A 25,866-nucleotide genomic window follows, 5' to 3' on the forward strand; every position below is an offset into this window, starting at 1 on the left:
GCTCAAGGTGCTGGAGGAGTTTGGTCTTGGGGCCCCTTTCATTTCCTGGGTGCGTTTAATATATGCCCATCCCACCGCCTCCATTCTAACAAACCAGGAAAGATCCACACCCTTCGCCCTTCAGAGGGGCACGCGCCAGGTTGCCCCCTCTCGCCGCTCCTCTTTGCGTTGGCCATCGAGCCCCTGGCTATTAGCATAAGAGGGCACGCACTTATAAAGCCAATATCACTAGGTGGGATGGAACATAAGATCTCTCTGTATGCAGATGACATCGCCCTCTTTGTAGCCGACCCCAAGAATTCCATCCCCCACCTACTCCAGCTAATAAATTATTTTGGCGACGTTTCGGGTTACACCATAAACTGGCAAAAAAGTGAACTCGTCTTTAACAGCAAATCTGGACCCAACATTCCTAGTCAATACGCAGTTTAAAACAAATCTGGTCAGTATAAAGTACTTTGGCATTAAATTATCTAAAAACCCAAAGACACTTTTTAAGTTAAATTTTACGGAAAGATTGAACAAACTAAAGGAGAACATAGAGAAATGGAGAACACTACCGATCTCCCTTATTGGCCGTGTGAATGCAATAAAGATGGTCTCCCTGCCGAGATGTCTGTATCTATTTCAGTGCCAATGTATATTCCTAAATCTTACTTTTAAGTCAATTGATTCTATTATATTGCCTTTCATTTGGGGATATAAAGCGCATAGGATCTCAAAAACCCATCTTCAGAAACCCAGGGAGCATGGCGGACTGGGGTTACCATGTTTTTTACATTATTATTGGGCTGCCAATACTAGAGTGATGGTGTATTGGCAATTTACATATGAAAAAGGCATTAGACCTGATCTGCCCCCCTGGTTGGCAATCGAAAAAAGCTTGGCCCCAAAAACGTCTCTCACTGCCCTCCTTTTCTCTTCTCCCAGACCGCCTGCCTCCTTTAGAGGAGACCACTTTACCTTGCCCAACGGTCAGAGAATTTGGGATCAAATTAGGAAGGCCTGTGAACTATCGAGCACGACCATACATGCCCCAATCTGGCAAAACCATGCCTTCCCCCCATCGTTCACAGATTCAGCATTCAGAGATTGGAGTCGGAAGGGAATAGTAACAGTTGAGGACCTTTATATAAATGGTCACTTTGCTTCATTTGATCAGCTAGTATCAAAGTTTTCACTGTCGAAAGCTCAATTCTTCAGGTATCTACAGTTAATTATGTCAGACAGAATATACCATCCTTTGAATTTGGGTGTTGTGTATGTATTGTATGTGTTTACTTATTCTGTTTTTTTTGTCCATATGTAAAAAAAAAACATAAAACCACTAAAATAAATGTTTAAAAAAAAAACAATAATAATCTCATTAACTATAGACAAAATCCGAGAGCCCAAAATCAGAATATTGGATTTTCTGCTTTAATAACAATTTGTTTTCTGGCAACTGACCATCTTTTATTTGACTTGGTTTCAGGTTTGATTGACTTTGTATTCGACCGTGGTATTTATGGTGGTTAATTAATGCCGTTCTTTAAACTTATAAAATAATTTGAACAGTTAAAAAGAACATATTGCAAGTAAGAGATGAGATAGTCAAGAGGTATTGCTGTCTGACATTCACTTTATTGTTAAAATGCGTTTTGGTATATCAGCCGCTTGTCTTTTTACACATTTAATTTAAAGGCAAACATAAACAGCTTCATCTTCAAAACCAAGGTAGCAGTGTAAACATGAAGTCTACCAAGATAAAAAGTCATACAACTACATACTGGCAAAGTGTGTGATAACAAGCATTTTGTCCATTTCACTTTATGAATCGGCAAAGCTTTAACTTAATGTACATCCTTTGACGTATTCAGGAGGTACATTTTCACGTTTCTTTTGTGAAAACGGAGGTTAAAACATTGGAAAAATAAATAATATGATGAACCGACAAAATATATAACAAATGCATTTCTAAACATGACGGCTCCTCTATATATGTACTTCACACATTTAGTTCAAGCGAAATAATGATTTTCTATTGCGCTGGAGAGAGACAAAAAGCAATTCTGCAACACCACTGTGCTGTAACTGACAACTTGACTGTTTGCTCATGAAGTTTACAATCCATCTTGATCTGATAAAACACTACCGCGGTAGTGAATTGGTTAGTTTGAACTATAGGGCCAGTCATAGACTACACAGCAGTGTTGAAATACAGTTAAAACACTTGTTGTTATTTTAGCATGAAACTGAAAAGAAAAAAACAGACACCATGTCAGTTAAACTCGAACATCCCAACTTCCTATCCTGCCAATGCCTCACTTTCACAGCAAAATAAGTGTAGTACTACCCACCCACTCATTGGGGTAACATAACATTGTAGTGCATCTCAACTTCTTCTGCTGTTGCACGTGTATACACCAACACAAGCACCGATCTTCCAATGCTGTCGCCAAACCCCTAGAACACTAAGCCAAATAAGTAAAACCTGAGTATGAAACAGCAAACACACACAAACTGAATCTGCATTTTTTGCTACACCATAAAATTAAAGCAACTAAAAAAACAAACATTTGCTGTGCATATAAGTCGGAAAGGAAATGGAGATCGACAGAAGAAACGGCTCCCTATCTTCTGTGCTGGTATCCAGAAACACACAGATACAAGGACACTTGCCATACCAAAGCAAAAAATTAATTTTCTTTTAATAAGATATCAGATGTTTAATTCCTGCTGGCTTCCGAAGGTATAAAATGAATGAATACAACTGTTCAGCCAAGCATATTTAGACTCAGTATATAAACTGAGCCATATTGAATTGATGGACACCATGCAACATGCAATTTGTTGAAGAAATTTAACATCAAATTGGCTGCTTTGGCCAGTAACGCATAACGTTTGAGGAGATCGGAGGAAACCCAGAACACAAAACGAATGAATAAGATTTTCCAAAATGAGGTCAAGAAACCAATAAAAAATATTGCACCATCTCTAAACTTAAAACATGATTCAAATACAAGATGATGCTATTGAACAATCGTCTAGCTGAAATGTCTCTTACGGTGGAAGTTTCAGACACAGTGGGTCTAGTTTTCTTCTCCCTTTCTGCCCTTTTTACATCAGGGGGTCACTAAGGCACCAGTGCGTACAGTCGTGTAAATAAAAACGTTTGATCTGTGCACTACCTGTACCCAATTAAACCCAGAATCTCACCTTGCCTATACATACAGTACACATAAAACACCTCGAACATATTGACAGTGATGGTTCCAAATATCTTTCAATTATCCTCATTTCTGTAACATCAATTAACTTAAAAAGTAACCCCAAATTCAACATTTGATTCTGTACAAGCTTCAGGAAGAATATATGTTTCGCTAAAAAACAACTTCTTATGTTTATGGAGAGGATGATCACTTTGTTTTCTTGTCGAGCTGGAAGAGATCCAGAATGTCCAACATAGCCTGTCTGATGTTGGTACCAAATCGGTAGGAGTCCTAAAATAGAGCAAAAATATATATGTATTTTTTAAGTCTCTTCGTAACGTAATAGGAAGAAAATTGTTTAAATGATCTGTAAAAATGGAAAAGCAGAAAACTTACAGTTTCTGGGCTTGAGTGTTTGCTGGAGATGTGGAAGTTGATGAGGTTCTCCCCAACAATGATGTAGGAGACACCATAACCATCATCAGCCACCTTAAGTGCACAGACAGAAGAGTAAGATAGTTTAAAAGGTTTGTCCTTATCAACAGCCGCAATGTATACAAACCTTATTATCAAAAAGTGGGATTTTCGGCTTTTTTACTACTACCTAGTCTTTTATGACTTCATGTTTTTTAACAGCAGCAACACTGTGCAACTGTCTTTACTGACAGATAACTTACCGGACCAAATCCACCTCCGGAGGAAACGTATTCAGGGTGTTTGACTAGATCAAACAGTTCATGCTGCTGCAGAGGCGTCTGACTGGTGGACAGCCTCCACGGATCAGACAGGACCTAAACAAAAAGGTAACATACATTCAATTCATCAGTAAACTATATGCTGTGTGCTCTGCCAACATAACGTTGTTTTCTAGCTTTATGCATTTCTTCTTTATTACAAACAAAGGGGAGAAGGGACCTGTGCGATTAGTTGGATTTAAACAAAGCATGTCACATGTAAGTGAAAGGTGGAGAAATACGATTTTTCATTCCTAAAAGTTAAATGATGACTGCATAACATGTGCATTAATTGTCAGGGTATGCTAATGGAGTTATTTATGAGCTGCACGTTGGCTCTCTTTCTTCAATCATTTTGTTCATAAAAAAAACTTTTAAATGATGAGGAGGAGTTTCTTTCCCCAGGCCATCAGACTGTTAAACGAGACTGACAATGTCACTTAGCCCACTACCTAATCATTATTTTAATCTTGCACTTAATATAGTTGAATTACAGCCGGACTGGTACATAAGAATTTCACTGCGCATTGCCCTGTGCAATTGTGTATGTGAGGAATAAATTAAACTAAACTAAACTGAATGTAACTTAAGCAACAGCACCACGTACCTCCTTGAGGAAGGCTGAGTCTTCTCCCAGGTATTTAGAAACCACATAGAGACAGAAAAGGTGACGATCGATGCCCTGTCCTGTCATTGCCAGGCGATACATGTTCTGGTGTTTCTCTGCTGCCAGTTTGAGCAAATTCAGACGCTCTTCTCTCTGAGTAGACAGGAAAGAGATCAAAGTGTGAACATTAGCAACAAAAGAAGGAGCCTGTTTTGGAGCAGTCAGTGAAGGGAGGAACTGTGTGGTGTGTTGCTCCTGTGTAGCCTTACCGTCTCATCTCTGATCATGGAGCGAACAAAGGCACAAGTCTCCATGGTGCAGGAGCGCACAGTTTCTGTTCGGCCCTCGCGGAACAAGCGTGTCATGGAGGCTTCGTATGTCAGGCAGAACTTCCCTTTGTCCTGTTGGGAGACAGTATGGGTCAGCATTTAAAAACAGAAACTACATAAGTTGTTTGACATTGTCAATAAGTTTACACTAGTTTTTTTGACATTTGAAAAGGTGGGGTGAGCGATTCTTTTTGTTCTTTTCAGCGAATGTTTGTTGAAAAATCACTTTTAGTCAAATCAGTGAACATCTCCTCACAGTCTGCTACCTGTCTGTACTGTGTGTGCGCTGTAGACAAGTCAAGTGTTAATAAAAAGCCTAGGCTCTGTAATCTGGTATGTAAACAAAGGGAATGTAAACAATGGGGGCCCACCCAAGTAAGCAACATGCCTAGGCTGTTAATTAATACAAAAAACAATTCACTGCACACACATCACAGACAGGTAGCAGAGCGTGAAGAGATATACACTGATTTTGTCAACAAATATTCTCCAGAATCGCTGACCCCACCTTTAATAATTACATAGAAAAACATTTGTATGAGCAGTAAATCTAAAGATGTCCGATTATTGCCCCCAACCCTTAACATGGTGCTGTCATCATTCATTGATAGTCTTTAATGATATGTTGGCTGCCGAGTTGTCACTGCCCTCTGCTGGAATTTAAGAGGAAAGTGACTGTTCTGTATCAGTTATTATAACTAAGAGCATATCATTTAATGACACTAAATGGCAATCAAATGAATGCTTATCATTTTTTTTAAGTCATAATATGTTGCTAAGAAACCAGCAAATCTTTGTACTTACCCTGTAATGTGCCAGCTGCAGGGCGATCTGGATAAAGCCATCAGGACTGGTGCGGCACTTCTTAATCAGACCCTTGCCAAAGTCTTTGAAGGGGAAAAGGTGAGAGTCTACATCATCAGCCAGTTTGATGGCGACTGACAGGGATGTCTCGATGATCTCCTGGCACTAAGGAAGTGACAAAGTCGTATGTTGAACTGAGCAGATACAGCATGGCATGGCTTACACCCAATATCCAGGCCATCTTTCTCTAGATCATTGCATTTAAGTAATACAATACTAACACACTGATACACATAGTTAAAGCTACCAGCAGAGGGAAGAAAATACCCCCATCTTTATGCTGGCTGACCGTTCAGAATGGCTTCAAACACTTTGGTTTTCTAAAGGGGTGGGACAACACATCGTAGGAACTTGCTCTTTTTAACCTGGCCCTTACCTCAGCAGGGATGTCCCACTGCAGCCTCTGAGGACCTGGCAGGTTGGGGTGGGGCGCCCCATGGCAGTGACCTTCGTCAGTATATCCCAGCTTGAAAGGGTCCATGGAAAGGACATGCTGCAACGCAGATTCAAGATTTAACGTGACTAACTCCATTACATATCAGACACAAAATTGATTCATGTTGTGACATTCATGGCAGCCATCATGCTTATCAGAAGAATGACAAATGGTGGAATTAATTTAGCTTCTTATTCTTCCTGACATAATAAGAAGCTGGTTTAATGCTAGAATTTTATAAACGAACCTCCCACAGGTGGCCAATGATTGGCGCATCTGCCCAGGAATGCTCTGCATTCAGTCCCATGGTGCCATTCTTGAAAATGATCAGGTTAAAGGTTTTATCAAACCACCTGCATAATAAAATAAACAGATTTAATTTATTTAGAAATGAACTTGGATTAATTAAATAATAAGAAGCAAAATATCTTAAATTAATCTGTCCCACCTGTCGTAGCACTTTCCATGGAGCAAGGACTTGGCGTAATTGCCCAGAGACTTGACTTGGTCGTCTTCTTCATAGCGCTGCTCGGTGTCATCAAGGGTTACAAAGAAAGCTGCCCTCTCAATGGTGTCAAGAGATTGCTTGTTCTTACCCTGGCTGAAAAAGGTTTCACGAGCCTTGGCCCATGGGGTCCTGCAGAATATCAAATAAGGGAGAGCTGAGAAAATGCCTTACAGGAATCAAGAATACATCAGCTGGGTTAATATTTGTATTAGCTTATCACAGATTTCAGCATACTGGTCGGACAATGAGTAACAAGAAATTACACTTTAGATATGCCACTGATATGTTTTAGATCATTGTTGCTATCAAACTGTCCACAGTTTATATATTTCCATGGTACATATTGTGGGTACAATTCTTTAATATTGTGTTTGATATGTCTCTATTTTAAAAACTGATCAATTGTCAAAAGGTAGCAGATTTGGAAACACTCAAATATTTACGTCTGCCTCAAAATTGCAATATCGGTTAGGGCTTTAATCATCCCTAAATCTGCCATGTCAACCTTTAGGTATCGCTGTATGTATTCAGTATGCTAACACTGTATAACTGGTTAAGCTAAATCCAAATTATAACCTCATTGAAGAATAAACCTTCGAACACATCCTTTCATCAAAAGTCAGTATGTCTTTACATTCTGTTGTGCTAAAGTACATACATAAGGTTAACTGTGTTGCCTCATCAATACCGTCTGTCCTGTCACCCACCTTTCCCCTGCAGTAAGAGCAGCTAGTTTCATCTCTCCAGGCTGGGGCTCAGATGTGTCGTTCATGATCCTTTCCATCTGCTGCTCTATCTCCCGTGGCAACAGCAGCCGTCCGTCATAGAACACCCACACCTTGAATATGCGGCCCTTATGATACACAGCTATGTGTTTGCTCTCGTTCACGTGCTGAAGGACGTCTGGGAGAGAGGGGTCAATGGTTAGGAGAATGAAACCAAGGAAAGCAGAAACAGAAAGACAATGCCAGGAGTGTTTGGGAAGGTGTGTCAGTGAGAGCGGATGAATGTTTTTATACATGTATCTCCATGAAGAGTAAGAGGGAGTGTGGGTGTCACAGCATTTTGTTCCTGCTAACAACAAAGAGTGTTAGTAACCAGTTTTGTGGTCCTGGTGGTCAAATTATGTGATATCCACAGCATCCAGGGTGTTTTGTTTTATGTTTGTAAACAACATTCTTATCAAGTTGATTTCATAGAGCTGCAACGATTAATCGACTATTAAAATAATCGCCAATTATTTTGATAATCGATTAATCGTTTTGAGTAATTTTCTAATAAAACATTTCCAAATTCTCTGATTTCAGCTTCTCAAATGTGAATATTTTCTGGTTTCCTTAATCCTATTATGACAGTTAACTGAAATATCTGTGTGTTTTGGACATAACAATACATTTGAGGACGTCAACATGGGCTTTGGAAAATTGAGCAACATTTTTCACCATTTTCTGACATTTGACGGGACAAACCACTAATCGATTAATAATCGATTAATCGAGAAAATAATCGACAGATTAATCGATTATCAAAATAATCGTTAGTTGCAGCCCTAAAACAACAGAAGATCAAGTGTGTGATGGGAGGGATTATCCAGTTCAAAAACAGCTTGAAATGGGAAGGGCAGTAAGTGAAGAAATGGGGCAGTGGACTGAATTGAGGAAATGTTTGTTGGAACAGAGAAACCAATTCAACATTATTGGCTTCTTTGATGTAAAGTTATGACATGGTTTTGGTGGTTCTCAGCGTTCAAACAAGCATTGCCTTTGTTACAGGCAAGACAAGGGAGAGGATACTTACGTTAGAAACAACCCCAAGAACAACAGAAACCTCCCACCAAGGCAAGACCTTGCCTACTGTTTTTGCTCTTGCAGTAAGTACACCTCCAATGTAAATATTTTTATAGGAACTTACCACTGATAATCTATTATCTGAATTATCTAGCTTTGGAATTTACACAAAGAAATAATATTAAAAATTTTAAATTTTAAACGCGCTTCTTCAAAAAAAAAAAAAAAAAAATCAACATTTTGTCTGACAAAAGAAACATTGCAGTGCGAAGAATGTTTGAAAAATGGCCATCTGATGGGCAAACTTTGAACTCCTGACATCAGTATTTTGTAAAACATCACTTAAATTCAATTAAAGAGTAATTTTTCAAAAAACATTAAATGTCACTTGTTGTTTCATACATTTCAATTAATTTACAGATTTAGTTATACATTTAAAAGGACATCACAGCTTAGGGTCATGGTCCTGAGGCTTTGAGCTTATATTTAGAAGCGGTCCTTGTGTTAGTTTTATATACATAAGAGGTTCTTTTCCACACTCAACAACATGCCTGTTAAGTATCATGTAAGTTCTTTACAACTTAACAACACCACTTAAAAGTTCTTCTTTAGTTTGCTTTCCTGTCCTCTTAGTGGTCATTTATTCACTTTAGATAACGCCCCATGAGATAAAAGGGATAACAGTGAGTCATTAGATTTTGAACTACACAGAGCACATACTGAACTGTGTGTGAAATAATATTAATAGATTCCATTTATAAATATGTGTGTATGTATTCAGGTCAGCGCAACACTGTTAAACATTTCTAGGTTTTATCTTAACACTTCCGCTGTTTTGCCTTCTCAAACTCAAACACTAGATTTGAGTCCCATGCAAATTAGTCCTTGAATGTTCACAGACCAGCACACATGCATGATTAATTCATGGAGGTCAGATAACTTCTATTTCAAACAGATGGACAAACGTCCAAGGAGAAGTACAGTAGGAGTAGTGTGTAGGAGGCGGCACTGCTAAAGACTCTACCTGTGTCTACACCTGGGATACGACTGCTGTTGAACATATTCTCGTATTGGGCTGAGCACATGGGAATAGTGTGTAGGAGCATGAGCTGAAAAGCAAAAGGGGAGAGTCAAACACATAGAGATGACAAACTAATTCACTAAAATCCCCAGAGAGCAGCGGCAGACACACACCTAGAGGGACATGAGCATGGATGAGGTGGAGAGGGAGTGATGAATAGTGGTTTGATAAGCAGTCTAAAAGGATCAGAAGGGAAGGAGACATGAAGAGGGTCCAGAAACCACAGGGTCTGCCATCTCAATGCCACCAGCAAAGCCCTGACATTTGGAGTTGGATTTGTACTCAGATGCTTTAAAATATTTATAAGTAGCAAATGACTAAATACATTTCCAATATGTTTACATCCTTAATTGATGCTTAAGGTAAAACTAACACAAGTCAGTGAGAAATGTCAATTGTTTCAGGGCTGTGCTGTTGAGAATGAGACAGGGAGTCAGGGTTTCCAAAGGCTGTTACCATGGCAATAGGTAGGGTTATAGGGTGGGCACGGCAGGGATGTACCCTCCTCTTACCTGTCTCCAAACCAGGGATGCGAGTGGTGTTAAACATCCCTTCCCACTGAGCCGAACACAGAGGAACCTTGTTTGCCAGCAAGTATATCTAACGCAGCGTCCGATACAGCGAAGGGATAAAACAGTAAAATAGAGACTGATTGTGAGTGTGCAACAGAGCAAGCTCATGCATTGGTTTTGTTCTTATACATGCATAATTTGCAAGAGATCTGTGTGTGTGTGTGTGTGTGTGTGTGTGTGTGTGTGTGTGTGTGTGTGTGTGTGTGTGTGTGTGTGTGTGTGTGTGTGTGTGTGTGTGTGTGTGTGTGTGTTGATTTAACATGTTGTAGGATGCATAATTATCAGGAGCGTGCAAATGTAAAATTAATTTGCACTCAAACATCATGCAGGCTGGTAAAGGAAAAGGGCCGACAGAAGAGTGGGAGAAAATGACACTAGTATGTCAGTTAAATCACCAGCATTTATTCAGCCTTATTCATTAAGGCTTCTGAAAATGCTTGGGATCTTGCCTAGCTAGGCATCACTGTAGTACTACAAACAAGCAAAAAGCACAGTGCATGGCCAACAAACCTACTTTAGAGTTACATGAAAGGCTTGTGAAAGATAAGCAGCTTTCTTTGCGAACTTAAAAAGACAAACTCACTGAGATAACAGCTACTGATCAATTCACCGTAAATGAGAAACTTACTCATTAACGTCAGATTGATATGATCTTCTATCACGGCTTGCACAGTGTCTGTAGCTCAAACACAGTTCAACTGAATCATTTTAGCAGTGTAAGAGAGAGAAATAACACTGTACTCACTGGTTTGATCTGGGCTCTGTCCAGTTTTCTCCTGTAGAGCATGATAGCGTGAATGGCATTACCTGCCCTGGCAGCCTGGATGGAAGTGGGGAACACATACAGGAAATCCTGGAAAAAAGAAGATAAAAAAATAAGAATTCAATAAATCAGTCAAATTTCATCTAACGTGCTACACTGTCCTGAAAAACACAGGGGTGTGACGTGTCGTGACGTGTAAAAAGCCAACAGTAGAACATGCTGGAGTGGACACAATGTAACAATGTCACTGTATGATCACTGACCAGTGTCTAGCTTGTTATTTTGGTCAAGGCTTCTATCATGAGCCGCTATTTGAGGACTGCAGAGTTTTGCTCCTCTGACCCCATACAATCATATGAGAGTTGACAATCAATTACTGTGTAAACTACAAAACAAATATTGCAAAGGTGCTGGCATGGCAACGTCCCATTTATACCATCTACTGTATTTGACAACTGCACCCACGCAGATCAATAGAACTGTGTGTGAACTGAAGTAAGCATTGACTTCCCTTCTGGAGAGACAGTCCAGTCTTCTATCTCACTCATTCAGGCAGAAACATAAAAAAGAAGAAAAAAAAAATTATCCATTGTTTACAAACAGAGGTAAAGATGTCTTACCATGGCGTAATAATTGCTGTTGACCATAATGGGCCCACGACCTCTGAGATAAATATACTCCTCCCACCAGTCACTGACCTGTGCACAGAATAGAAGGTGTCATTATATGGCATACAGCTTTTCTTGACAGTTTGAAGCTGATTTGAGAAACAGGACAGTGTCAGAAACGAGCAGAGAATAGAAAAAGGCAGAGGAATTCTGTCTAACTCACATAGTTGGAGGCCCACCAGGACTTGAGTTTGAGGTACCACTGCAGTCTGGGTCCCAGGTTCTTTTCAAACTCTTTAGACAAGCCCTGCATCCTCTCATACTGCTCATCCTCCATCAGTGGGCGCACTGACTCCAGGTACTGTCACACAGATAAATGCATGGTCACCAAGAGTAAAAGCAAGTAAGTTGCTAAACAAATGACTCTTAGAGCAAAAATAAACCATCAAACTCAGTCAGCTATTCTTGCTCCACAGACAGATAATGAAAGGCTGGCAATTTGTTCAGCTCTGCCTTGGGCAACACAGTCAATAGCTAGCACCATAATAAACCTTTAGGAATGTTCTGGTTGAGACTGAAATTACCCTTCTGCAGGTGTCCTTGATAGTGGGAACGGGAAGTCGTGGCAATGAGTTCTGGAAACTGTAGAGCATCGGCTTCCTGCCAGAGAACACCTTCACTAATACCTGGACAAGTAGAACAGATAAGAGAAAGAGGAGTTGACAAAGAGAATGTAATGTTTCACCGGAAATCTGCAGGGTTATGAGACAAAGAGCAACCAGTGGTTTAGACTTAAATGACCAAAACAGCACTAACAGTATGGCACACCCTTCACACAACAATTGTGTCTTGTAGTAAGTAAAAAAATAAATCTTTGACATTTTTCTTGTATAGTCTTGTCAGTTGAGTTAAACCTTAGTAATAGTATGCCCTAATAAGAAATACACCTTTTTTCCATTTATTATTCTGGGTATTTCTTAAAGGCCTACATTAAAAAAAGGGCACAGCAGTAGCACATAGTAGGCCTCAAAAAAGTTACATCAAATTAATTAACAAGTGGACCAGTGCATTATTCTTTATCACAGCTTAAATGCATTCCAGCACTGTACAGTGTAAAAGGTTATCCCTGTTTAACTTTGTTTATTTACTTTAATTAAGGAACATTCAAGCCCTTGTTAGCCAGAATTGTGGAGCCATAAGTCAAATAAATACAAATTCCAACTCTTTACTCTCATTACATCTGGCTCTCTCTGGCAAGTTGTGAGCAGATTCATTGTCTCACCATCCACAGACGAGTACCCCAGGACACAGAGCCATGGCGTGCATTCATCCAGCCATGCCACGACAACAGGGACTTTAGCACAGTCCTCATAATCATGATAATGGAGACCCACAGGCCCGTGCCCACCAGAACTCCTCCAACTATCTTTTGGCTGTCTGTGGACATGTATTGACTGTGGACAAAGGGGAGACAAAGACAAGACGGTCATGTATTAGCTGGCCATGGTCTTCAGCAAACAAAACGATTGTTTAACTGTCAACAGTAAAAATCCCTGACCTTAGTATAACAACAACAAATGTTTTAACCTTACACAAATAAATGTTCAGAGAACAATCTTAACGACACTGTCATAAAGTCCTTGAGGGAAAATCCCCAGCATTGTTGATAAAAGAGGAATTAGAGAGATTATATGGACAGAAAGTGTTTGCATATTGTCACAAAACATGATCCACATTGTTAGCAAACAATGGAGAGAGCGTATTGAGGAGTTAAATGTCCCATAGGAGATGAGGAAAGTACTTCAATATACACCTAGAGCTGCCACAGAACTAAAGAAAACAGACCAACACAAGCATGATATACAAAACAGCATCAAAGTAGTAAAAGCTAGCCACACTTTAATGATGGAAGGAACCTGAGAATTTTACCACCGAGCCAAATTTTTAACAAATTAGTAAAGTGGGTTATATCTAGACACTGAGGGTGTATTCACACATGGAAAGTCCGTTAGTTCACTTGCTTTGGTCCAGACCAAATAGAATTTAGATTTTTTTTTTTTGGTGTGGTCCTCTTTCATATTGCCCCTTTTGCAAGTGAACCAGCATTACGAAGCAAAACCACACGTGACCTGAGGTCATTCATTCATTGGACAGACATTCTGGGGTGGAGAGAAGCAGGAAGAACGAAGTAAAAACTGTGAATTTATTATTGATATAATATGGGGTTAAAAATAATAAAAAGGCCTACATCTAGCCTATAAATAAAGAAGAAAAACATCAAATTATTGTTGTTTCATATGGTTATAATATGTAGCCCTACGACAATGCCACGTTATGTGGCTTGTAGACTACGATGTGAAACATAATTTTTACTGTATTTCTGCTGCTGGACGCGCGGCTCGCATGAAGAATAGGCTCAAGCTGAAACACAGCTGATTAAGCTTGGTGTGAGTTCGGCGCAGTTCAGCTCCAAACTGACACGGGGCCAGTATTGATGGTCCCGTTGGGAATAACAATGAAATTGTAAAATCGGATTGAGTCCGGCCAAATTCACACCACAAACGAACTGCAGCAGAGTGCGTTTTGAAGCGCATCGAGACCACCTCTTCAGCTGGGTCTCGGAGCGTTTGTTTGGTCCGCCCCCGAGTGCGATTGCTGTATTCACACATGTCTGAAAGATGCGCACCGAAGGCGGAAGTGCACCTGAGTTTGTTTCAACCGAACTAAACACGGCATGTGTGAATACACCCTGAGTACCACTGTGTGTTCCATATTGTTTTATAAGGCTATAAATAGAGGGGGTTCTCTACTTTCCCTGTCTGTTTATAGACAAAAACAAAAAACAAATAACATGTCAAGAGAGCACCTCATGATATCAATGATTTACCTGATGGGTATGTGTTGGCCCAGCTTGGCAACCAAGCCCAGAGACGGATCCAGCTGTCGATATCTATTGTAGGACATGTAGGTCACGACCACCACCATAAACCCACCAGGACTGCCAGGGTACACACCAGTCATTACCCCATTCTGTGGAAGTGGAACAAAGGTCATCAATGTCACAGAGGGCAAAGAATTTACAAGGTTATTGTTAAGATAAGCATTGATTTCATAACACATTGTTTTGGATCCTGTTGGACATATGAAATAATATCCTTAATTACAGACACCTAAAACAAAGGAGGAATGTGGAAAAATGCTAGCTGGTGTTTGACTTTGAGTGACTCAGTATGTCAGCTAGACCAAAGGTTACCGTGACTGATCACTGTTTGTGAGCAGGGATGGGGATCGTTAATATTTATTGATATCGATACCTTTATCGATTCGCCTTATCGATCCGGGTCTTTATCGATACCAATATCGATACTTTTCTATTATTATTATTCTATATTTTGAAGAAAATATAATGTTTGGTTTTAAAAAATCAAGTGTATACTATCTATGAAAAAAATATATAAATGTTCGCACTTGTTGGTTAATGTATTGTCTACTGTCACTTTATCATGTTTTAGTGATTAGGAAAATATTTAAGAAATAAATAGTTGTATTTTAAATTAAATTACATTTTTAATAAATATTGGCATCAGTAGTTTAATTATATATTTTAAAATGAGAGCACTATACAACTGTATTACTCATGTTTCTCGCCAAAAACTCAATTTCCCATTCCTTTACGTTACACTTGAACGCATCATGATAACCTAATAGTCGTTTTACTGAGCCATCCTGTAGGGGTGGGAATCTCTTGGCACCTCACGATTCGATTCGATTCTGATTCCGAGGTCAACGATTAGATTCAAAATCGTGGAAAAGTGGAACCGGGTCCTTGATAGAACCGGGTTTCGATCCCCATCCCTATTTGTGAGAGTGGGGGACCTTTAAGTGTGAGGCATTATCAGTGTCCGTTATGACGCTGTTTATTAACTAAATATTTACCAAGAAGATAAGTGAACAGAAACAGTTGCGAGATAGTAATGGTCGAGAGACAAACACGGTATAGGTGACTCAATCAAATCTCATTGATCTCTCCGTGTACAGTATGGAGACCTTTTGGACTTTGGTCTCCCTTTAATGTCTAACCTAGCCTGGAAATCCAGACCCTGATATCTTGAACGATAGAGTCTGGCCACGATCAATAGTAATTCCCAACTCAAGGGGCAGCTCCTACTTGTGCATTTCAAATGCCACAGCACACAATTGGATAGCACTACTACCAATCAGAGCAATGAGCAAGATGACGTATTAAGCCCCGTTCGTTTAGCGAACAGCGGGATTAACTGTTAAATTAAACTTTTGCTGTGGTCGGTCGGCAGAACAGAACATTCCTCTTACTTGTTAATGAAAGATTTGAGTGCCGTCTTCCAAATCGTTAAGTGTCAAGGCCAAAGCCGTCTCAAACTCAAACAACATATCCGCAGCCATCTTTGATGTTTACTATCACGGCTTCGACGGCGCATGCCCAGCACTGTCGTCATCCGGTTACGTCCGCCCCAGAGTCCCATATATAGGGCGCTGGCCCGCCCATATTAGATAGAACCAATTGAAACGAGAGTCAGGATTTCTTGACTTTTTGAAAAAGCTTCCATGGAGAGTGTCCAGACCAACAGGCGCAGAAAATTTAATTTGCCAGCGCCTAGTGGCAGGTCTGGAAATGCCAGGCTAAGTCTAACCCTCTTTCACCTTGAAACGGATGAACCTTTTCTTCCAGGAGTGGAGGCCAGAGAGGTAGATCTGGCGCAGAGCCTCGTGGCACAGCTGCATGTCGATGCCATCTGGGCCGACGGTGAACTGGAAGGCCACCGCCTGATGAGCTTCTGCCATGGTGGCTACTAGTGTACAGGGTCACTGAGGGCAAACAAGGGAAGAGATAATACAGTTATGGAAGCAAACATTTCAAGGAGAATTTATATTAGACAAAAAAGGTTCACGGAAGACGCGCACATCCATCCACATCTTAAGTATTGCTTCTACAGAGTAGTGATAAGAATGATTAAACCAATAATGTACGATTACCACATACAGATACTGTAGTGTACTGTGGTAATTACATCAGAATAATCTTTCAAACTGACGGATTGATCCCTTCACCTTTAATCAAAGGCAATAGTGCTTCTCTTTTTTTCAGATACACTTTCGGCTACTGTATTTTCAAGATTGAATCAGTGTAAGGTATTTGTAGGTTAACGGCCAATGAGTGGGGAAGGATTCTATCGGATTTTGAAACAATACTGGCATAATTTCTTCGAAGCCGCATATTTATAGATTTAGATATGGCTTTTTAATGCTAACAAACGCTGCATTCTCTTATTTTTGGGTAATATCATAAAACAGCTTGACGGGCATGTCTTTTTATCTAGCTACTATAATCAACAAAACTAGTTCCTGCAACATGACACGGTGATGCACTAGGAGGCGGCTGTGTTGTTCCATTGTTACTTATCTCTGAACCAGTTAGGCAGGTGTGGCATCTTATCTTTTTATTACTAAAAGAGTAGTTAGGGCAATTTGGTTATGATTATAAAAAGGTATTGGCTATACGTTATAACCTAAATTTCAGATTTAATTTCTTATACACTAAATAAATACACAGTATCACATTACATTAACAGTTCTTAAATATATCCTTGATGAATTGTAAAGGATTTTTTAAAAACATTGTTTATATTTGAAATCAAAAATGGTTTGGGAGACAGAAATTATTACCTAAAAATACATTAGTTAAACCTTTATTTGACCATCACTTTTATAGGGGGCAGAAATATACCACCGGTCCTGGATGATTGAACTGAGTTTTGCGTTGAGGACTTTACTTTACTGCTGACTTTAATTGTCTTCGGAAATACGGTCACCACGTGTGCATACATTGAAGTAACAGCCTTAAACGAACGGTGAAGTCTACATTTTACAGTTGATTACATTGATCTTAAAGCGGGTGTTTTTAGGGGTAACGTTATTGTTTGACATCCCTTCACAAGGCCTCCCTGTCATTTTTACTGACTTGGTTTTCTCTAAGACTAAAACAACGATTCTCTCGCACCGCTCTACTTTGTTTCTGATAAGCAATGCTCTTTTCTTCGAAGAGTCCCTTTTCGTTTCATTCAACAGCCGCACTCTGAAAGCAAGACACGTCGTGTGTACGTTTTCAGCCATCGGAAGGAGCACCGGCACCCATAGAGCAGCAGTAGCCCGTCCCTTCCCCCAGCTACTTTCCAACATCACATGATCTACCCTGTGTAGCAGAAACTAGGGGAAAGGTCGCAGCGCTGCGCCGCTTAGATACCGAGTAAAACATTGCTCACAAGTCCTCGTACTATGTACACGTAGGTTATCCCATTATGTTGACCATCAAACTACCAAAAACACATCGCTCGTTTTCGATATTGCAGGCATTAATCGGCTTGGTGCACGTTTTACATTTTGAAGCAGATGCAAAGGACTGTTTCACGTTAATAAATCATGTCAACAACCCCCGGGTTTTCGTGCACTGCTTTCTGACTACAAACGCCACAACATCCACAGCCACTAAACCCATTTCCAATTGTCAATAGGCCTACTTCAACATCAGACACGAATTCATGCTCGACATAATGTAGCCTAGGTTACATATTTTTCTCAGATATTATATCAAATATCCTGCCCACGTGGTCTGTGCGAAATGGGGTCACTGGTGTACACCCCCTCACATAGTCAATTAACCATATTGTATGTATTTATCAAAATAGCCAGCGTTTACAGCCAAATGTTAATAATCGCAGTGTGCTATCTCTTCTATTATGACGCTGTCACAATAAACACACCATGGGAAACCAGGTTTTACTGACCTTCACTGGCAGGTGAAATTTGCACACAGATCTACCTTGTCAGAATTTGTATTTTCGACAAGATCACACATCATATGCCAATGTTAGGTTCATAAATGCTATATTGTATTATCCTGGAGATGTTAATGCATAGCCATAGGGCTGCCATGTAGCTGTCAATGAATGACCTTTACATGGACTTTTACCTACATCCAAGTCATGAACAACGCAGGAGTGCTAACAAGGTCCCTGCCTTGATATTTTAACATAAGAACGCAATACCAATTAGTAAAATAACAGGTTAATGCTTTAATGCAGATATTGAGTACTCTTCAACATATTTCCATAACGTCATAACGTAATAAACCATGACTATGGCTATTAGGGCAGTAGTAGTTTGCTCTAGATATGGTTTCGATTTTCACACATCAACTGCCTGTCAACTTCATTTCAGACTGGTTTTCAGGCCCAAAAATCCGCCTGATTGTAATAGCGAATGTGAAAAAAGAAATACAGGCAACTGGGCGTCATGTAAACACAGCACAGCTCTACGCACTGCGCCGACAAGGAAACACAACTAAAAATGAACGCCGACTACGCAGATAGCTAGTTTTCACATGATTTTGTTTGGCTGTATGCGTTTTTCCCCAAAATATCCCGTCCAGCCATATTTGCGCAGGTAGTTCCGAAACTGCAGAGAGAAAGAGAGTCAAGACTAGCCTGGGACACGCACCGAAAAAAGGAAAGTATACCACTCACCGACCCTTTCTACCAGTCTGGGAGATCAGAGCTTTCTATTTAGACGAGGCTGTGACACGGCGAGGCTGTCGGCGGGGACTGCTCTATACTGTGCATGAATGAGTGCACAGACTTGTATACAAAGCCAGCCCCTTCTCAGGCTTCTGTAGACTGCACATAACTCGTCCTGATTGAAACAGCGCCGCCGAGAGGGTTGTTTGAGGACAACACAGAGCCGGCCCAAGCCTTCAGGGGGCCCTAAGCGAAATATGATTAGGGGGCCCCTCTCCAATGTTAGCGCTGCTGAAACTATAGATCTTTGTTAAATATCATTCACACACCCAGTGTTTTCCGCTAGTGCCTCCACTGTGCAGCTGTGCGAAAATATTAGACAGCCTCGATTCAGACCCTCCTAGGGGGGTCCGGGGATATGCCCCCCCGGGAGATTTTTTTAACCTTTTTAAAGTGAAATGCATGAATCTGGTGCACTTTGAGAGGAAAATTAAGAGGCTAAATCTGAGAAATTTTGTGTGAACAAATAATTTGGAGACACTGGGTCAGATGAATTAGAAGCTATTGAAGAAGGACACATGGATTTTCCATAAAAATATTGATATAAAATAAAATATTATGGAGGGGTTGGGTTGGGCTTGGAGCTCTTTTTCTTTTAAGGGACATATTTCTCTGTAATATAATGAATGCATTTAAATGCAGTGAGAGGAACAAAGCAGAAGAACTCTGTTGTCCAGCTACTGTATCTTTTTTTCCACAGACGAGGCTGAAATAGGCTATAGACTAAACACAGTGCATGGGCAACTGAGGGCAGCCCCATTTCCAATTGTTTTTAAATAAACTCAATACACACTGTGCATGGATGTGAACGTGACATGATCAGATAATTTCGGATTACCTCCCAGATGAACTGATTACATTTTTAGGCTATTAATTATCTAGACTAAAACATTTTATTCATTTGTTTGTATGATAACTCACATTTGCATAATATGATGTTAATATCAAACACACAAACTAAAAAAGGGGCCCCCCTGGCGGTCAGGGGGCCTAAGCGACTGCTTAGTTCGCTTATGCCTCGGGCCGGCTCTGGGACAACATGTCAAAAATGGCATATCTCACACCATGAGCATTTCATGATATAGAGCTGTTAAGCGGAAGTGGCTTACTTCCGGGACATGGGAAAAATTACAACGGTAGTCAATGGAAAGAAATGTATTATTTTCTGGTCCCAGTCATGAAATGCCTTCGATTATGTTTTGTATGGATTTAGATGGTATTTTTTCGTGCAAAGAATGGAACAATTTAGCGAGTACAAGCTGGATACGGTCAGGTTTTGTGCAGAGCGCTTTTGTGGACTACAGCTCTTCGCTGCTCTTGACACTTATGATATACGTCACCACCACTCGCACCCGCTTAGCTCAGAAACATGGCTGTGTCTTTAATGCACTTTACCGCCTTCTTTCAATGACAAGACAAAAGTCTTCAGCGTGGCGAAAACCACTACACAAGTGGACATGTGGAGAGTTTCAATTTCTCGAGTGGGCAGATTGTTGACGTTGTCCACGCCAGCCATTAGCATTAGCACTGTCAGTCGAGAAGTGGAGGGAATGTGTTGAGGTGACGTCACAGAGGCGACAAGACTTGTAGTTGTTCTCGTAAAAAAATTTCAAAAGCCGTTAGACGAATAATCATACAACATACCGTCAAACTCTTCACATGAAAAATTATCATTTAGACCCATACAAAACATATATCCAAGGCATTTAATGACTGGCACCAGAAAATAGTAGATTTCTTTCCATAGACTCCCATTCATTTTTTTTCAGCCGAGAGGTCCCATGCCCCGTAATTCCGCCACTTCCGCTTAACAGCTCTATAGCTACAGACTCCTATAAGAGTGGGCGACATAAATAAAAATCATTTGTTACTGTATGTGGCATTTTTATCACATATGCCATTAAATAGAACATTTTGTGGAAAACTGTTGATGTTTGATTGTGTCAAGTGTCTAAGAATGAATGCTAATATTATCTGGTTATGTGTAGCTAACGTTAGCTAGCTACTGATAGCCCATCCCTTTTGTTTCCAGTGGTGGCTTTGCATTTCATTATCAATGTAAACTGTCATAAATAGTTTACACCGGTGCTGGGTCATGATTCCTAAAAAAAATGATATTCCATAATAGCTCTTTCTCAATGAACTTGAATGTTGTCTACTCCTTCACAGACAAAAAAATCCACTAAATTGATTCTAGAAAAGGAAAAGATTGGTGGATTTTTATCCACCAGAATGCAGGAAATTGAGTTTTAAGTTCAAAATCGCCGCCATACCCCCCACCTATAATTTGTACCCCCAAATGTTGAAACAAAACCTAGCCTATATGCCCTGTAGGCAGATATATTTCCTACATTCAAACAACATCAGTGCAGCACATATTCTTATAGTCCAGGTTATTATTATTATTATTATTATTATTATTATTATTATAGTAGGGGAGAGTGGCCTAAGTTGTGCATTTTGGAAGTTGTTCCACCCCTTGTTTCTCGAAAACCGTGGAAGAAATTGGAAATGTGACCACATATTTAAGAAGAGCCATCCATTTGACTCATCCTGTAAAGAAGGGAGACACAAGGAATAAGATATAAGCACATTTAAGCTCAAAAAACTGTGTTTTGCCTTTCAAAGTAAAATTTCCATGATCAAGGTTTTTTTATTATTGTGTCTGACAGTTTGCACTGTCCAAAGTGCTCTACATAGTGCATTCAGTAGGTAAACAATGAAGGTAAAATAACAATAACCAAAATAAAAGACGTAAAGCCCATACATCCACATAAACACAGATAGTAGTGCAGAGGTAAGATAGTTAATGGGGAGGAAACACCAGGGTGTACATATGGGTTTTGAGCCTTGATTTAAAGGCAGAAATGTAGGGGAATCACATTTGTCAGGTGGCAGTTGGTTCCACAAGCACGGAGCAACTAGTGCAAAGTACATTTCTGAGAGTTGTGCCAGTGGCATGGCTGTATACGCTGGTCACCAAAAGAAAGTGATTGTCTACAGTAGCTCAGAAGAGAGTGACATCTCAATTCCACTTAACGACACCACTGATGAGAGTTCTGATGGCCAGAAAGATGATGATGGTGACTTTGTCATTGTGAGCTTTGCAGGTAAAACCATTAGATCTGCTAGGCCTTGTTTAAGAAAATTGTCCTTCAATCTTTGTCAACTATTTACTTTAAATACACCTTAAATAAGTAATTGTCTAATGGATTTGTCTTGCATTACAGTTTATGAGATATATAGCAATGGCACAATTCACCCCATGGTATTCTCTCCAACCGCACAACTTACACCACACCGGGGGCAAGTTGTGCATCAAGACAACTTTTTTTCCGAAAGCTATATTTCTTCAACAGTTTATTCCAGATCCAAAGTTTTTATTGCCAGGGATGCACAACACCCTGAAATATATGTACATATTTGAGTTGGAGACTTTACTGTCAAGGCCTTACTTTAAAGTCACTGAGTGAAAAGTTGCACAACTTAGGCCACTCTCCCCAATATGATTTGGAGGTCAAAGGCAAAGTAATATTATCTCAATAACTTCTTGAGGGATTTTCGTCAAATTTGAAAAAAACTCATACTTTGATTAGAAGAACTCATTACATTTAAGAAGAACTCATTACATTTAAGAAGAACTCATTACATTTAAAAAGTTAAAGGAGGTCAATGTCACCTTGAACATTTCTCAAAGCGTTTATGAGATTTTGCTTTCACATTCACATTGTGAATGCAATATCTCATAAACGCTTTGAGGGGATTTTCTTCAACGTTTGAACAAGGTTCTACTCAGATTCATACAGTATGAACTGATTAGATGTTTTCAGTATAATGCGTTTAGGGAACCTTAGGAAAATATACACTGCTCTACTCAACTTCAACCTCAAATTAAATCAACCACAAATAACTGGAAAGGCTATTTCTGTGCACTGTCGGTGTCTGGTACATTGAAACACGGAACCAACGTTTCAAACTTTCGGTCAGTGGGACATGCAGTGCACCTCGCGCCCCCTGCTCGTGCGCGTGCATGTGCGTTGTACTGTCACTGATGTGCCGCTTGCCACACAGCTGCAACCAGACAGGCAGCTCGCCCTGCCGCATATGGAGCATAATGCGTTTAGGGAACCTTAGGAAAATATACACTGGTCTACTCAACTTCAACCTCAAAGAATAGATGAAATCAACCAACAAATAACTGGAAAGGCTATTTATGCTCCCCCGGAAGACATTTTTTTCAAATGTTAAAGTAAAATTCATCAATCTGGTGCACTTTGAAGAGAAAACTAAGGATAAATCAACTGTTTCCTATGTAAGCTATTTAGTAGGCTATTATTTGCTGGAATAATGTATAGACACAGATGACCAAAAAGCAGAAAGAAGAAATGTACATGTTTAAAAAATCCAGTCAGCTTCGGGAATTTTTTTCCTTTGTTTGTATTTTTTAATGGCCCAATATAGGCCCCTGATCTTCGTAGCCCCGAACAATGTTATTTAAAAAATAACATAAATGTACTGACGAATGAAAGGCCCATGAAATCTTTTTTTTCCCTAAATAACGTTTTTCTGGGCCTTCAAAGATCAGGGGCCTATATTGAGCCAGTAAAAAAAAATATATATATATATATATACTGTATATATATTTTTTTGGGTGCAGCCCCCCTCTGCCTTGGGCCCCCCAAGCCTGTCCGCAGTCCGACGGCCCTGAACGTAACTGACCATCGTCAGATGCTCATAATTACGGAGTAGAAGTTGAATGCATGATAATACAATTTAATGCAGCCTCTGAATGGGCGGCCCTCTGCTGTGTGTGTGATTGGGCCAGGCCCAGCCTAGAACCAATCATAATGAGTAATGGCCTGGGACAAAGTTTTATTTAACTTTCAGGTGAAGTTGACAGCCTGCACGCACAATTATATGTCCATGGCACTCCCGAGAGGGAAGGACCCTCGGCCCTCGGCTGTGTGACTTGGCCGGGCCGGGCCGAGTCACACAGCCGAGGGTCCATAAAAAAAAAAAAAAAAAAAAAAAAAAAATTTAATTTTTTCTTTCTTTTTTTTTTTTTTAAATGGACCCGGCCCGGCCCAAAATGCCTGCCGGCCCACCGGGCAAATGCCCGGTACGTCCGATGGCCAGTCCAGCCCTGCCTGTATATCCCTCTACTTTTTCCACAGCAGACCTTTTGACCCGTCATAGCAGTGAAATAACAGGTTAAACCCGGTGCTATGGCTATAAACATAGATACCCAAATGGAATGTAACCACCATTGATGTTGTTATTTACAGCTTGGCTTTCTGCCATGACAAGTCAAACTAGAAATACATATGTTTCTTCCCCAGCAGGGATTTTGTCACAGTTTGAGAAGCACAAGTGTTACTGATAACATTATTAACAATGGCTCTGTTCAAGTGTCACAGTAAGCTGCAAATGTGTAACCAGGACCAGTGCATTCCCTAATTAAACTTTAGAAATACATTCATACATAAAGGCCTATGGTAAGAGAAAGCACATCAATTTTCAAACATAAAAACAACAGATATTACAAAATCCCAGTGTGTTTATCCATTAAAAAAACAGAACATAAAATTATCTTTTAAATTTTTTATAATTTACACATTTATTTAAATTTATTGTACTTAACTCAGGTTAGTGAAATGAAATAAGATAACATCATTGATACTGTTACTACCTCTTTGAATGTATGCTGAATTTCTGATTCTTAAATAAAAATAAAAATGTCATTACAAATAAAAGAATAAGAACAAGTCAAGCATCACTGACATTTTTACCCCCCCCCCCCCCCCCCCCCCCCCACTGTAATGTGTGAGGCCCTAAAGATACATCAGCACCTGAAAGTGTCACGCCTTTACCATGATTGATACCACTGCATAATCAGGCAACACTGTTGAACACATTCGCTAGTACTGTTGAGGGAAAACAGATGCCATTATTGAAAATGTCTCTCTTTGTCTCAGTGGTTCCCAGCCTGTGTGACCCTAATATTTTTATCTGGACTCCACACAAAAATAATATGTATTTCAGTTACATACATAGCCTAATAATTACTTATTGCTGATTATTTTATTTTTTTCATTTTTGCTTGTGACATAGGCCTACTTGATAATGTTTAGGTAACCCCATGGGGGTACCAAAAAGGGCTAGTATCAGATAAAGGTGAGAAGTCAAACGAACAATATGAAACGGCAAAATAAGTATTTCGTGTAAAATTGAATGTCATAAACTGTGATGAAAGGTTAAATAAACTAAATAAAAGCCTTATTTCTGACACTCAAAAACAGATAGTAGGCCTACATGCAGCAACATCGCAATGTCACCTGTATGAATAGTGTTTGTCCACCAGAGGGCGGAAGACGATAATTTTTGTCTGGCCTTGTTTTGAATGTATTCACCTGGTTACTTTGGAACTTCTTATTTTAAAGCTAAAATTGGTATGCATATGAAGAAAAAAAAACAATAACACCAATTTTTCAAGCTACAATAAGTCAGCATCAACGTTATCAGTCGTAGCGAACACCGTACACAACTAACGTCAACTCATCACTTATTAGCTTGGAGAGATTTCTGCTATCAGCTAGCAACCCCCCAGCTCAAATCATCAATTCAAAACGAGAAGGAACAAGTGGAACTCACTTAATGTTTGAATTTAAGTGTAGTAAAGTTGAAAACAAACAGGTAAATATGGTGGCTTACCGTCTTTAAGGTAAGTTCCTGTACATTGAAACACGGAACCAACGTTTCAAACTTTCGGTCAGTGG

At 39.8% G+C, this 25,866-nt stretch overlaps 1 protein-coding gene across 3 annotated transcripts; it reads right to left on the minus strand.

The window, feature by feature from the left end:
* Window positions 1–1,612: 1,612 nt before the first annotated feature.
* On the minus strand, window positions 1,613–25,865 carry cpt1ab (carnitine palmitoyltransferase 1Ab (liver)). Of its 3 annotated transcripts, none has more exons than XM_080028036.1 (19): window positions 25,802–25,865; window positions 16,161–16,325; window positions 14,368–14,510; window positions 12,763–12,934; window positions 12,065–12,166; window positions 11,704–11,841; window positions 11,493–11,570; window positions 10,855–10,962; window positions 10,050–10,137; window positions 7,377–7,572; window positions 6,610–6,798; window positions 6,409–6,514; window positions 6,102–6,218; window positions 5,666–5,830; window positions 4,802–4,933; window positions 4,533–4,685; window positions 3,869–3,982; window positions 3,588–3,680; window positions 1,613–3,482 (listed from the first exon to the last, which is right to left on the minus strand). In XM_080028036.1, the coding sequence occupies exons 2-19, from the start codon at window positions 16,299–16,301 to the stop codon at window positions 3,399–3,401; spliced, it is 2,319 nt and encodes a 772-aa protein (XP_079884162.1). In that variant the 5' UTR covers window positions 16,302–16,325; window positions 25,802–25,865; the 3' UTR covers window positions 1,613–3,398. The 3 variants fall into 3 exon arrangements, with proteins under 3 accessions (XP_079884162.1, XP_079884163.1, XP_079884161.1); XM_080028037.1 differs by lacking the exons at window positions 10,050–10,137; window positions 25,802–25,865 and adding exons at window positions 9,481–9,565; window positions 19,040–19,142; XM_080028035.1 differs by lacking the exon at window positions 25,802–25,865 and adding an exon at window positions 19,040–19,142.
* Between the last annotated feature and the right edge of the window lies 1 nt (window position 25,866).

The sequence above is a fragment of the Ammodytes marinus genome, assembly GCF_949987685.1.
Source record: "Ammodytes marinus genome assembly, chromosome: 5".
Classification (NCBI taxonomy): Eukaryota; Metazoa; Chordata; class Actinopteri; order Uranoscopiformes; family Ammodytidae; genus Ammodytes; species Ammodytes marinus.

What these genes read in the sequence shown, in the direction of transcription:
- cpt1ab (XM_080028036.1), bottom strand. Translation starts at nt 16,301, where the DNA reads ATGGCAGAAGCTCATCAGGCGGTGGCCTTCCAGTTCACCGTCGGCCCA. An exon ending in GGCCAACACATACCCATCAG is followed by an intron (nt 12,935 to 14,367) that starts GTAAATCATTGA and finishes CTTTGTCCACAG; the next exon opens with TCAATACATGTCCACAGACA. An exon ending in TGCAGCTGGCACATTACAGG is followed by an intron (nt 4,934 to 5,665) that starts GTAAGTACAAAG and finishes GTCTCCCAACAG; the next exon opens with GACAAAGGGAAGTTCTGCCT.